Source organism: Gopherus flavomarginatus, chromosome 12, assembly GCF_025201925.1.
Source record: "Gopherus flavomarginatus isolate rGopFla2 chromosome 12, rGopFla2.mat.asm, whole genome shotgun sequence".
Taxonomy (NCBI): domain Eukaryota; kingdom Metazoa; phylum Chordata; order Testudines; family Testudinidae; genus Gopherus; species Gopherus flavomarginatus.
In genome coordinates, this window is record NC_066628.1 from 7,024,288 (window position 1) to 7,038,235 (window position 13,948).

The 13,948-nt window shown below is 54.2% G+C and overlaps 1 protein-coding gene across 1 annotated transcript; it reads left to right on the forward strand.

Annotated features, from left to right (window-relative positions):
* Nucleotides 1-6,425: 6,425 nt before the first annotated feature.
* On the forward strand, nucleotides 6,426-9,971 carry LOC127033362 (zinc finger protein 707-like). Its single transcript, XM_050921402.1, has 4 exons — nucleotides 6,426-6,513; nucleotides 6,925-7,051; nucleotides 9,565-9,678; nucleotides 9,844-9,971. The coding sequence occupies exons 1-4, from the start codon at nucleotides 6,439-6,441 to the stop codon at nucleotides 9,927-9,929; spliced, it is 402 nt and encodes a 133-aa protein (XP_050777359.1). The 5' UTR covers nucleotides 6,426-6,438; the 3' UTR covers nucleotides 9,930-9,971.
* The last annotated feature ends 3,977 nt before the right edge of the window (nucleotides 9,972-13,948 follow it).

A 13,948-nucleotide genomic window follows, 5' to 3' on the forward strand; every position in this document is an offset into this window, starting at 1 on the left:
TTAGAGCAGGAGTGTGATGCCTCCCCGCCATTTATCCCTTTCTGCGCCCCCTGTACTCCCTTGAGGTGGGGCCAGGAGCAGAGCCATGGCTCTGGGAGTGGGGGAGTTGGGACACAGACACGGATAAGGGACCTGAGGCTGGACGTGGAAGCTGATGAAGTCATCCCTGTTTTACTGGCATTTCTCTCCCGCCCCTACCCGGGGGTGTCCCAGTCCATGGCCTGCACCCCGTGGAACCCTGGTGGGGGGCAGGGACAGAACTAGGTCAGCAGCCAGAAGTGCTCAAAGATCACCAGTCTGCCCCCCTGCCCCACAATCAGTTACAGAGATTACCAAGTTTGGGGGCTTTTTATTTGCCCTCTGGATTTGCACCTTCCCAGGGACACTGAGAAGAAGGGTCCTGTCACCTAGAGCCTGAGGGCATGTGGCCATCGCCAGAGCATGTGTCTGACCCGCAGCATCCCTGCAACACAGCCAGGGCCTGGGACTAGGGAGGGACAGACTATGAACTGCCCTGGCATCCCACAGATGCTGTTTGCGCTTCCCTCATTCCCACCTGTGTGTCTCTGGCTCCCCATGGCTTTAGAAGAGAGACTAGAGCTGATTGAATATCGGCAATTTTGAAAATTAAAAAAAAAATTGAAATAAAAAGAAAACATTTCAAAAGGGAACAAAAAAGCTGAAATTTCAAAGTGTCCCTTGGAACAAGAATGCTGAAAAAGCTGCAGTTCAGACCCCTCCTATTGTTTCATTTTGATCCCTCCCGGAGGTTTATTTTGGTTTGCTGGTCACCTTTTATGAAATATGACGCGGTACTATGTTGGCAATAGGAACTGAAATGATCAAAAATGTCACCAAATCCACATGCTGCTGCAAAACGTTTTGATTTTGATAAAAGTGGAGTTTTGGGACCTGGCAGGCTGGGGCTGGAGTGGCTCTGGGGAGAGATCTGTACACAGGCGCTCAGCCGACTCCCCTCCACCCACAGAGCCGATTGCAGAGTTGGACACTGAGGCACTGCCAGGGCTGGTGCAACCATTTAGGTGGACTAGGGGGTTGCCAAGGGTGCCGAGATTTGAGGGTGCCAAAAAGTGCCCCCCAATATTTTTTAAATGATTGAGCAGCCGCTGCTGCTGGGACAGAGAGGGAGTCTGAGCTGCCAGTGGCAGCCAGCAGCCCAGGGTGTCCCTTGGGTCAGGGCGCCTCCGCGGCAGCCCGCAGTCCAGGGTGTCCCCTGGGTCAGGGCGCCTCCGCGGCAGCCCGCAGTCCAGGGTGTCCCTTGGGTCAGGGCGCCTCCACGGCAGCCCGCAGTCCAGGGGTTCCCCTGGGTCAGGGCGCCTGTGCGGCAGCCCACAGTCCAGGATGTTCCCTGGGTCAGGGCGCCTCCGTGACAGCCGGCAGCCCAGGGTATCCCTTGGGTTAGGGTGCCTCCGCAGCAGCCCACAGTCCAGGGTGTCCCCTGGGTCAAGGCGCCTCCGCGGCAGCCCGCAGTCCAGGGTGTCCGGAGGGGGCGGCAGGCAGTTCCTGTGGAGCTGCCGCAGTCGTGCCTGCAGATGGTCGGCTGCTCGCGCGGCTCCGGTAGACCTCCCGCAGACACCACTGTGGCAGCTCCACCGGAGCCGCGGGACCAGTGCGCGGGGCTGCGAAATTGGTGTCCGCCTAGGGCGCTCAAAACCCTAGCGCCGGTCCTGGGCATTGCTGATATTCAGAGCAGAGTTTCAGCCACTGTTTCCGTAGCATCCCTCCCAGCTGTCAGCCTGCTCCAGCAGCGGGGCTCTCAGCCATGCAGCGGGAGACGGACACACCTGGGGAGAGCAGGGGAGACGTGCAAGGGGCAGAGGAAGAACGAGAAGCAGGTGGGGAGGAGAACAGCTCTCCTCACCAAAAGAGGAAGTGGGGGCAGGGAGGAAAGAGGACGGGGGAGATGGAGCAGTGGTCAAAGGAAATGGGATGCAGAAGAAAAGGAGATATCAGAATTGGGGGCAAGGGAGAAGCTGGAGCCCAGCATGCAGCATCCGCTTGGCAGAAACTGGGGCTCCCCTGTAAAGCAGGCCCATCGAATCCTCACCCTGACAAGCCCCACCTCCCCTGCATCTGTACCACCCTGATAAGCCCTCCCATTACCCTCCCCACTAAGCCCCAACCACCTGCACCTGGACCATCTCCAAATGAACCTCACCTCCCATGCATGTAGACCACCCCCCCTCGCTGAGCCCCAAACAGCTTCACCTGGATCCCCTGCAGACTCCCATTGCCCCTGCACCTGGAACTGCTCAATGAGCTTCTGTGCATCCAGATCCCCACTGAGCCACCCGCACCCAGATTGCCCCACAGAGAACTTTCTTATCCTCACCTGGATCCCGCTGCTGGGCTGAGCTTGCTCACCCACACCTGGTGCGCCTGGCACAGGGGGCAGGGCCTCAGGGTGTTTCTGGGGCAGGCCTGGCCCTTGCACTGTGTCAAGGTTGGGTGCAGCCTCCTTGCCGAGTCCCTGTCCTGGGGTGGGGTGCGGGGATGCTGCAGGGTGATCTCCTACCTCCATGCAACCAGGGGCCTGTGCTCCCCACTGCCATGTTGGAGCTTCCACATTTATTTATTGACAAAATTTGCAAAATTTTAAAATATTATGTGCAGAATTTTTAAATGTTTGGTCAGGGCCGGCTCTAGCCATTTCGCTGCCCCAAGCACAGCGGCACGCCACGGGGTGCACTTTGCTGCTCGCTGGTCCCGCGGCTCCAGTGGACTTCCCGCAGGCGTGCCTGTGGAGGGTCCGCTGGTCCTGCGGCTCTGCTGGATCTCCTGCAGGCATGCCTGCGGATGCTCCACCGAAGCCGCGGGACCAGCGGACCCTCCACAGGGATGCCTGCAGGAGGTCCACTGGAGCAGCCTGCTGCCCTCTCGGCAACCGGCAGAGCGCCCCCCACGGCGTGCCGCCCCAAGCACGCGCTTGGCGCGCTGGGGCCTGGAGCCGGCCCTGTGTTTGGTGCAGAATCCCCTCAGGACTATGGGTGCTGTGCAGCTGTGATGGTGGAACTGTGAGGAAGGAGGTGGGCAGTGGGGAGGTCCATGGGTGGGGGCGCTGGACAAGCGGGCTGGTGTGCAGGGTGCTGTGCACTTGTGATGGGAGGCCAGTGGGGGAGGTCTCTGGGCGAGGGGGCACTGGGCATGAGAGTGGGGCTCTGGGCAGGGGGGCAGTGAGGTGGGGGTCCGCCCGCAAGGGGAAGGGGCAGGCTGGTAGCACAAGGCTGGGCTGGTTTGTAAACAGCACCCTCTGCTGGGCTGTGCAGAGCAGGGCTGATCTCGCTGTGCTGTGCCTCATTGTGCCCCACACGCCCTTCCCTCTGGAGACTGACCGTCCCGCCCCCTGCACCTTGCCCCGAGGGGGCCCACGAGTATGTTTGGCACGGGGCACACAAAAAGTTAATCCAGCCCTGCAGAGTGGGGCTAAGAGTTTTCCTTTTGCCTTTCCGACTGTGTCCTGATTTTTTTATTACTTGCTGTTTTGTAAATTGCATTTCTCCTGAACTATAGACAATGGTCAGAGAAGAGGTCAGGGAAGCATCCAGAGCAAGAAAGTACCCGGAGTGGGGACACTCTAGCCCGTGTCCTGAGTGGTCACAACCAGGTTGGGGGACAAGCCCCTCAGGAAGCCTGGGCCCAGCCTTGTTGGGGTTATAAGGACTTTGCCACACAGCAGAGTGGCAGGGGAGCCCTCGGAGTCAGGCAGGCTCTGGGTGAAGGAAGAAGGAGCGAGGACTCAGATTCTTCTGCTATTCGATTCCAACCAGGGGGTGTTTAAGTCAGGAAAATTCCCGCAATAGTGGGACCATTTCCCCGCTTACCTCTGCGCATGTTTACTGGTTTCCCCTAAAGTTCATTAAGTATTTTAGGAAAACGAGTCAGAGCAGCCACCAGCGAGAGTTGCTGGCCGCACTCTCAGGCCCCGAAAAATTTGGTCCTGACAACCCCTGGGCTAGATGCTCATGATGGGCCCTTCTGACCTTAGAGCCTGGGAGTGGAACAGGAGCCGGAGCCAGAGATGCTGCAGCGCGACCCCTGCAGCGCTAGGACCCAGGAGCAGCCGGGAGGCGGCTGTGGGGCAGCGAGCGCTGGGCTCCGGCCCGGCAGCAGGAAGTGACTCGCAGCCGCTGCGGTGACTCTGGCTCCCAGGCTCCTGGCGAGATCCCCGAGCCCCGGCGGCTGGTGCTGGGAGCCCGGAGCCCTGGCTGCAGCCGGGAGAGGGGAATCTCCAGCAGGGCCCTTCCCGCTGCTCCCCAGGAGCCTCTCCCAGGGCAGAGCCCCCAGCCCGGCCCGGCCCCTGCCCCGGGGGGCCCCGCTCGGAGGGAAGGTGAGAGAGACCCGCCCCCCCCCCGGCACCCCCAGGCTGCTCCCAGCGGAGCTGGCTGCGATTCCCGCCCGGGGCCCGGGAAAGCTGCCGCCAACCCCGGTGGGTGCGGGGCGGGGGCAAGATCACGTTACCCCCCCATCTCCCAACCCTCCCCCATCTGGTGCTTTTTTCCCTGCTCCGGCCGCGCTGGTGCGGACGGAGGCTGCAGCTCAGGTAGATGGGAGGGGGGGGGAGAGGGAGGAAGGTAGACAGGGGCCAAATTGAATGCAGGGTTGGGGAGCCCAGCTGGGGAAGGAGCGGGGTCCAGGGACACAATCAGGGCTGGGGGAGGAGGGAAGCACAGGCAGTGGCTCTAGGCTGGTGGGACCCTGCCATCCCCCCCCCCCCCCCCCGGCTTGAAGGGGTTTCCATCCTATTCAGAGTTTACAGTCTGGTTCAATGGCTCTCAGCGCCCCTCACTGTACGGATTGTTTCATCCCCCCCTGCCTGGGACTAGGAACCGGAGATAAAAAGGGGCACAACGGGTGGGGGGTAAACCTAGGGCTGGGGGAGGTAGCCCCCACCCGACTGTAGGGGCAGGACCTCAGCCCCTGAGAACCCCCAATAACCTCCCCCCCTGCTGAGCATGTGGCCCCAGCCTCCCTGTCCCTGGAGCCCAGGGGGAACGCACGGCCCCAGGCAGAACCTCGGGGGCAGCCTAAGGAGAAGCCTGACCCGCTCCTCACAGAGGCCCTGCCCCCACCTCCACTGTCCGCTGTGACTCTCAGCCGGCTTGGAAAACAGAAGGTTTATTGGTTGCTGGGAACACAGCGTAGAACAGAGCTTGTTAGCACAGAAATCAGGAGCTCTCAGCAAAGTCCAGCTGGGGGGAAATCCAGAGTCCCGAGCCCTGGACTCTCCCCGCTGAATCCCAAAGCAGGAGACTGACCCGCTTCCAGCCCCACTTCCTGAGTGACGTCCAGCTGCCCCTCCTCCGTGCTTTCTGTCTTTCCTAGGAAAACAAGTTACTTGCGCCACTCCCCCCCCCCCCTTTTTTTTCCCCAACACCTTAGGCTGGCTCCTTGCAGAGAACTGGCTCCAGCCATCCCTTGCCAGGATACAGAGTTTTGGCCATTCTCTATGCCCCGGCATCCACTCTGCAGTCACACCTGCCCTCTAGAGGCCTCTGCAATGATCACAAACCTGTATCCTACCAGCTTGATACTTGAGTAACACATGGGGAAACTGAATCACACACACAGTATTCACAGAAAACATTCAGAACATTCCTGCTTCATCCCACCTCTCTGAGACCAGCCCAGGGGCACTTTCTTCAGCTCCTGAGCCTGGGGAAAGGGCTGGAGCCAGGCTGGGAAATGACTCTGCACAAAGGGCCCCTTTCAGGGACCAGCTGGGGAGTTTGGCCTACAAGGGGAGGGGCTCCCTGTGTCGGTGAGTCCCGGAGCTGCTGCCTCAGTGACACAGCCGGGTTCAGCCCCCGTTACCAGTGTCAGTAGCTGAGCTGCCTGATGAGAGCAAAGGCCCAGGGCAATGGGGCAGTCACCCATTCTCCGAGGGCGAGGGAAGAAGACAAAAGGGAGAGCAGAGAGACTGGAAGGGCAGCAGAAGCAAGAAGTGGGGAGGGAGGGAGGTTCCCAGCTCCCAGCCCTGCCCAGCTCCATTCCCTGCACCCCCGGGGCAGTCAGCTCTCCTGGGATGAAGGGGAGGAACTGCGAGAGGAAAAGCCAGTTGCTGACTGCTGAGCACTACCCGACTGAGGGAGACAGGGCAGAGCTAGAGGGGTTACAATACACGGTGGGGCAGTGCCCTGAAGTGATTCCTTTGATTCTGCTCTTTTTCCAGCGTTTGGCTCAGAGATGCTGTTCTGGGGAGGTTTAGAAGGGACTTGGTGGGGTTAGTTCTAATAGGGGAGGGAGCCAGGCCGGAGGGGTAATGAAGTAACTGGGTTTCTTCCCAGCATGGCAGAGTCCTAGAATCAGCACGTCTGTCTGCAGGGAGAGAGCCTGCGAGGAATCGGGGAGTGACATGGTCGCCAGCCCCTTATGAAACCTGCCCAATCTCCCTGCTCCTCTGACAGGCTGAGGAATCACATGCAAATTTTGCTCCAGATTTTCCAGTCTTCCAGGAGACAGGGCAGGGAAATGGCTGTGATGGAGTCAGCTCAGGTAGGGGATTTTTAGGGAGCTTTTGGTGGTGCGGGAGGTCAGTTTCAGAACCAAGAAACACCCCGCTGGGCAGGGCTGGGAAAACTGACTCCCAGTGCTGGAGCCTGACCCCACTGGCCACAGGCTGCCGTGAAATACCAAGGGAAGCTGCTGGGATTCCTGTCCCTGGCTCAGAGCTCTGCTTCTCCTATCAACCTGTGGCTGGCAGGTGTGTGGGAAACTAAAAGTCCCTGCTCTTCTCCGTGTGCTCGAGGGCACAAGGAGCTCTCACTTTCTACCCACTCCCTGAAGCTCCTGGCTGCTCTGAGCAGGCTCGGGGGAGGATTCTGCTACTCTGTCCCTCCCCACCCTTGACTGGTGGAATTGTGGCTGGGGCAGCAGGTGCTGAGTGGGGGAAAATTGTTGTTTCAGATGCCGGTGACCTTCGAGGAGGTGGCTGTGTATTTCACCCAGGGACAGGGGGCTCTGCTAGACCCCACTCAGAGAGCCCTCTACAGGGACGTCATGCAGGAGAACTATGAGACGGTGACCTCACTGGGTAAGAGTGTGAAGGGCTGGATCACAGAAACCCCCCTGCGAGCTGCCACCCGATGTGCAAAGACTCTCCCTGCTCCTGTTTTCCTTGCCAGCTCAGGACTCCAGCACCCTGTCTTGCTGAGCCAAACACTCCCGTCTGCTCCAACACAGACCCAGGGTCTGAATTACTTGCCCCAAAACTGCAGGTTTACCTGAAAGCAGCTCACAGAAGCGTGCTTGTCTTCAACACTGGGATGCCCAACTACCAGTGGGGTCTAAACCCAAATAAATCCGTTTTACCCTGTATAAAGCTTATGCAGGGTAAACTCATAAATTGTTCGCCCTCTAACACTGACAGAGAGAGATGCACAGTTGTTTGCTCCCCCAGGTATTAATACCTACTCTGAGTTAATTAATAAGTAAAAAGTGATTTTAATAGATACAGAAAGTAGGATTTAAGTGGTTCCAAGTAGTAACAGACTGAACAAAGTGAGTCACCAAGCAAAATTAAATAAAATGCACAAATCTATGTCTAATCAAACTAAATACAGATAAGATCCTGACCAGTTCCAGAATGTTCCCTTTTACAGACTAATCTTCTTTTAGCCTGGGTCCAGCAATCACTCTCACCCCCTGTAGCTACTGTCCTTTGTTCCAGTTTCCTTCAAGTATCCTGGCAGGGGGTGGGTGGGGAAGAGGCTCCTTCTTTAGCCAGTTGAAGACAAAATGGAGGGGTCTCCCAGGGGTTTAAATAGACTTTCTCTTGTGGGTGGAGACCCCTCCTCACCCTGTGTAGAATCCAGTCACAAAATGGAGATTCAGAATCACATAGGCAAGTCACCTGCCCATGCATGACTCAGGACTTGCAGGCAGCAGCCATTTCCCACATGCTACTTTGAACATTCTCAGGCAGACTTCTTATGTGGATTGGAGTCTTCCGAGCTCTTTGGTCTGTTAAGTTCTTCCTGATTGAGCACTTAACTTGCACATTCCTTTTCCAAGAAGTGACCAAATGTTCTCACTCAGGCCATGGCTACACTGGAGAGTTGCAGCGCTGGTGGTGAGTTTACAGTGCTGCAACTTAGTAACTGTCCTCACCTGCAAGGCACATCCAGCCCTGCAACTCCCTGGCTGCAGCGCTGGCTGTACACCTGGTCTGCTTGGGGTATAACGATTGCAGCGCTGATGATGCAGCGCTGCTCCGCAGGTGTGGCCACCAAAAGCGCTGTAATTGGCCTCCAGGGTATTAGGAGGTATCCCAGAATGCCTGCTCACAACAAACCGGAAGACCGGGCTCCCCGGAGCTGCTTATCTAAAAAACAAACACAGCTCCTGTTTGCTGGAGAAGAGGCAGGGGAATTGCTTTGGAATGTTCACAGCTGTTTGCTTGAGTAGAGAAGCCACACGGCAGAGGGGGAGGGCGGAGTCCGTGTTGGAGCTCAGAGTGCATAATTTGCACTTAGTGAATAAGAGAGGGGTGGGGGAAGGGCTTGAAACTTTAAAAATGATTGCAGGTTGGTGATATGTATGTTCCAGTCCTTAGAACTTGCAAGGCAGGGAGCTGAGAACAGTGTCAGCTCCAAAAATCCAATCTCTCTGTCTCCCCGACGCTCCCTGTCACACTCCACCCCACCCCCCTCCTTTGAAAAGCATGTTGCAGCCACTTGAACGCTGGGATAGCTGCCCACAATGCACCACTCCCAACAGCGCTGCAAATGCTGCAAATGTAGCCACACTGCAGCGCTGTCCCTACACAGCTGTACGAAGACAGCTGTAACTCCCAACGCTGCACACTGCCAAGTGTAGCCATACCCTAAGGCTACTTAGAAGTCAAGCAATTATAGAGCCAGTGTTCATAACTCTGAACACACAAATGGTGCCTGCATCCAACTAGGATGAACAGAACCAGTAGATCAAAACCTTTACACAGATATGTTACATGGCATGTGTAGGAAAAACCCTATTCCACTTATATCATACATACATTTATGAGCACCCCACCATAAAGCCTTATGGGGTACACTGTCACAAAACGATTCCTGGCCCCTTGGTTATTGGAAGCTGGAGGCGGGTCTGCATGTCTGACACCGGTCAGGTTCTTCCCTCATCACTCTCCAATGAGAGCAGGGTGTCAAAACCTAAGGCACATACTAAATCATCCTCACCCAGACCCCCTAGCTTGCAAGGTGGAGAAGCCATATATTGTCCTGTCTGCGTTGTTTCTCAGTCGCTCACAGAATCCCTCTTCTCCCTCCTCCTTGGGAATAGCTCAGCTTTGTGGTGGGCTCTGGACTCCGCAGGTTTAGAAATAGGCAGGGGTTTAACACTGGAGCTGGGTGTGTGTCACAATTCCCCTCACCTCCCCAGACGTCTGCCTCCCCCAAGGGGGCTCAGTGACCACGTTCCCGTCCTTTTAGATTCCACATTCCCCAGCACAACACAGGGACAGGTTCCACCCAGAGCATGTCCTTTCTGACAGATGCTCTCTCAATCCTCCACTCATCCTGATCTGCTCTGATTTCACTCCCTGCACAGGATTTCCCTTTCTCAAACCTGACCTGATCACCCGGCTGGAACGAGGGGAAGAGCCATGGGTGCCCGATGTCCAGGCCAGTGAGGAAAGAGGGATCCCAAGAGGCGCCCACACAGGTGAGGTCTGACACTCAATCCATCTGGGGAATGAAGGAAAAAGTTTAGAATCCCAAAAATGTAGTACCAATAAGTGCCCTTAGTTCCTTCCTCATCTCACCCAAGGCAGGGCTGCAGTCAGCAGGTATCACTGACATCGCTTTCAACGTGTCCTGTTACCTGCAGGAGTTTCTTTCCCAACTTTCCTTTTCTGTGAAAGTTTGGGTGGGAAGTGGAGACAGAATCCAATTGCTCTGTCTGTGCAGCTTTAGTATGTTGGATTTTCCCTCGGTGCTATTCCTCTTAATTTCTCCCCAGCACAATGACTTCTGTCTGGATTGTCTCTCTCCCGGCAGGTGGCGAGAGAAAGAGTGAGAACAAGGAGGGGAATCAGCAGCAGGAAGTTCCTGGGCACGGGGAATCACAAGGGACCTCAGTGGGAAGACCCCATAAGTGCTTAGAGTGTGGAAAAAGTTTCATACAGAAGTCACACCTTGCTGCACATCAGGCGATCCACACTGGAGAGAGACTCCATAAGTGCTTAATCTGTGGAAAAAGTTTCATACTGAGGTCAGCCCTTGTTTCACATCAGAGAATCCACACAGGAGAGAGACCCCATAAGTGCTTGGACTGTGGAAAATGTTTCATACAGAAGTCACACCTTGTTGCACATCAGGCGATCCACACTGGAGAGAGACCCCATAAGTGCTTAATCTGTGGGAAAAATTTCATACGGAGGTCAGCCCTTCTTGTACATCAAGCAGTCCACACTGGAGAGAGACCCCATAAGTGCTTAGACTGTGGAAAAAGTTTCATACAGAAGTCACACCTTGCTGCACATCAGGCGATCCACACTGGAGAGAGACTCCATAAGTGCTTAATCTGTGGAAAAAGTTTCATACTGAGGTCAGCCCTTGTTTCACATCAGAGAATCCACACAGGAGAGAGACCCCATAAGTGCTTGGACTGTGGAAAAAGTTTCATACGGAGGTCAGCCCTACTTGATCATCAGGCAATCCACACAGGAGAGAAATCCCATAAATGTTTGGACTGTGGGAAAAGTTTCACACAAAGATCAAATCTTATGGCACATCAGGCAATCCACACTGGCAAGAGACCCCATAAATGCTTAATCTGTGGAAAAAGTTTCATACGGAGGTCATATCTTGTTAAACATCATGCAGTCCACACCGGAGAGAGACCCCATAAGTGGTTAAACTGTGGAAAAAGTTTCCTTCAGAGGTCAACCCTACTTAATCATCAGGCAATCCACACTGGAGAGAGACCTGCCAAGTGCTTAGACTGGGGGAGAAGTTTCATATGGAGGTCAACCCTACTTGATCATCAGGCAGTCCACACAGGAGAGAAATCCCATAAATGTTTGGACTGTGGGAAAAGTTTCACACAAAGATCAAACCTTCTGGCACATCAGGCAATCCACACAAGAGAGAGAACCCACAAATGCTTAGAGTGTGGAAAAAGTTTCATACGGAGGTCAACCCTACTTAATCATCAGGCAATCCACACTGGAGAGAGACCTCATAAATGCTTAGACTGTGGGAAAAGTTTCATACGGAGGTCAGACCTTGTTAGACATCAAACAGTCCACACTGGAGAGAGATCTCATAAGTGCTTAGACTGTGGGAAAAGTTTCATATGTAAGTCAACCCTTGTTAAACATCAGATAATCCACACAGGAGAGAAATCCCATAAATGTTTGGACTGTGGGAAAAGTTTCACACAAAGATCAAGTCTTATGGCACATCAGGCAATCCACACTGGAGAGAGACCCTATAAGTGCCTAATCTGTGGGAAAAGTTTCATACAGAGGTCAGACCTTGTTAAACATCAAGCAGTCCACACCGGAGAGAGACCCCATAAGTGCTTAGACTGTGGGAAAGGTTTTATACAGAGGTCAATCCTACTTAATCATCAGGCAGTCCACACTGGAGAGAGACCTCATAAGTGCTTAGACTGTGGGAAAAGTTTCATACGGAGGTCAGACCTTGTTAAACATCAAGCAGTCCACACCGGAGAGAGACCCCATAAGTGCTTAGACTGTGGGAAAAGTTTCATATGGAGGTCAACCCTTGTTAAACATCAGATAATCCACACAGGAGAGAAATCCTGTAAATGTTTGGACTGTGGGAAAAGTTTCACACAAAGATCATATCTTATGACACATCAGGCAATCCACAGTGGAGAGAGACCCCACAAGTGCTTAGACTGTGGGAAAAGTTTCACACAAAAATCAAATCTTATGGCACATCAGGCAATCCACACAGGAGAGAGACCCCACAAGTGCTTAGACTGCGGAAAAAGTTTCAGACAGAGGTCACACCTTGTTGTACATCAGGTAGTCCACACTGGAGAGAGACCCCATAAGTGCTTAGACTGTGGAAAAAGTTTCACACGGAGGTCCGGCTTAGTTAAACATCAAGCAATCCATACAAGAGGGAAATAACACTTAGATTAAACTTGGGTGTAATAATGTCATTGTATATATCTCTCTCTTTAAAGTTTGTGATAAACTGTCTATGAATGGCTTTATGGATAATTACCTTCTGTTAATCCATATAGTTTTATTACCTGTGATGTTTGCGAAATAGAAGGTTACTTCCAAAACCTATTGTTCACCCAAGGGCTGCCTGCTGTCGAGAGGTTGCAAAAACATGTGTATAATCTCTTGAGACCTGATCCTTTTATCTCCAATCCTCTTAAGCTTTATTCAGGGTGCATTTGCATCGTAAGACTGAGATCTCCCGTCCCGTCTGCACTGCCCTGGTATTGAACATTTGGACATTGGACTAGAATGTGATTAAATGATTCTGAAAAGGACTTTTCAATTCTAATGCACCGTCTCTGTGGTGAAACTGACCTAAGGTGTCTATTTGCGTTTATATGTCGAATGACCTTTGAGCCAATACTGTCTTTTCTTCTTTTAATAAATCGTAGTTTCATTAACAAGAATTGGCTGTAAGCGGTATTTGGGGAAGAACTGAAGTATCATTAACTTGGTGGGTGATGTGTCTGATCCTTTGGGATTGGTAGAATTCTTTATATGATGAAGATTTTCAGGAATCCCCATCAGAATCTCAGAGGACATTTTCCCACATCAGGTATCGTTAAACACTTGCCTCTGTAAAATCAGTTATTTTGTTACAGTATCTCCCATACTATGAAGGGTTTACAGAGCTGAATGATGCGTCATGCCTGTGCCAGGGAACTTTCGGTGAAATTAGCCTGTCATTAAAATCCAAAGTTATTACCCATTAAATTTGACAGCAATTCCCTACCTTGTACTCCTGGGCAGCCTCCTCTGTGGGAACCACTGTGTGAGCTCTGTGAGCCCGGGAGAGATGGCAAACCATACAGATGGAAGTTTGATCCTCTTCACAGAAGTTTCAGGGCCCCCTGGTGTTCCCCACACACTCTGTTCCCTCCTGCTGCTTTTGCTGCCTGGAAATTCAGCCGATTGGCGATTTCTACCATGTTTCCCAGCTGCCTGTTGGACCTGACATTTCTCCGTTGCACAGTTTCTGCAGACAGGAGACGGCTTGTAGACGGGTTCCGCTGGGGCTCGACCCTCTCTGAGGGGGAGAGGAGCCACACCGGCCTCGCTGTCGTCCCTGCAATTACAATCAGGTCTGGCCTTTTCGGCTGGTCAGAGCAGTGGCAAAGTCAAAGGGGGCCCAGCCCTTGGTTCGGGCAGGGCACCAAACACAGTAACAAGCAACTCTGGCCCTTTGGGGCAGGGCAGAGCAGTGGCAAATTCAAAAGGGGCCCAGCCCTTGGTTTGGGCGGGGCACCAAACTCAGTACAATCAGATCTGGCCTTAGGCCGGGGAGAGGGGGAGTCTGTCTCCCGGATACGGGTGGCAGGGGGAACGCAGGCCCATCCACTCCTCTGCGTTCCAGCCCGGGGCCCTGGTAGCAGCTGTCACCGCAACCGGTGGTCAGTGGGGATCCTGACCGAAACACACTGACATTGGCAAGGTTAGCTCTGCAGCCTGACTGCAGTCAGGTGCCCCCGGGCTACTTCCTAGCTCCCCCTCTACTCCTACCTGGTCCGGGGCCTCCGTTCCAGGGATGTCCAGGACCATCAGCTCCTCCCAATCCTGTCTGGGCGGCAAGTCCAGAAATGTTTCGGGGAATGCACGCCAAGCCTGGTCTGGGGGCTCCTCGGGGCCGTAGTAGGAGCGAGGCAGCTCTGGCGGCTCCTCGTCGTAGTATGGGCGAGGCAGCTGTGGCAGCTCCTGGTCTCGGCCTTTGGCTCGGGCAGTGTCCCCAAT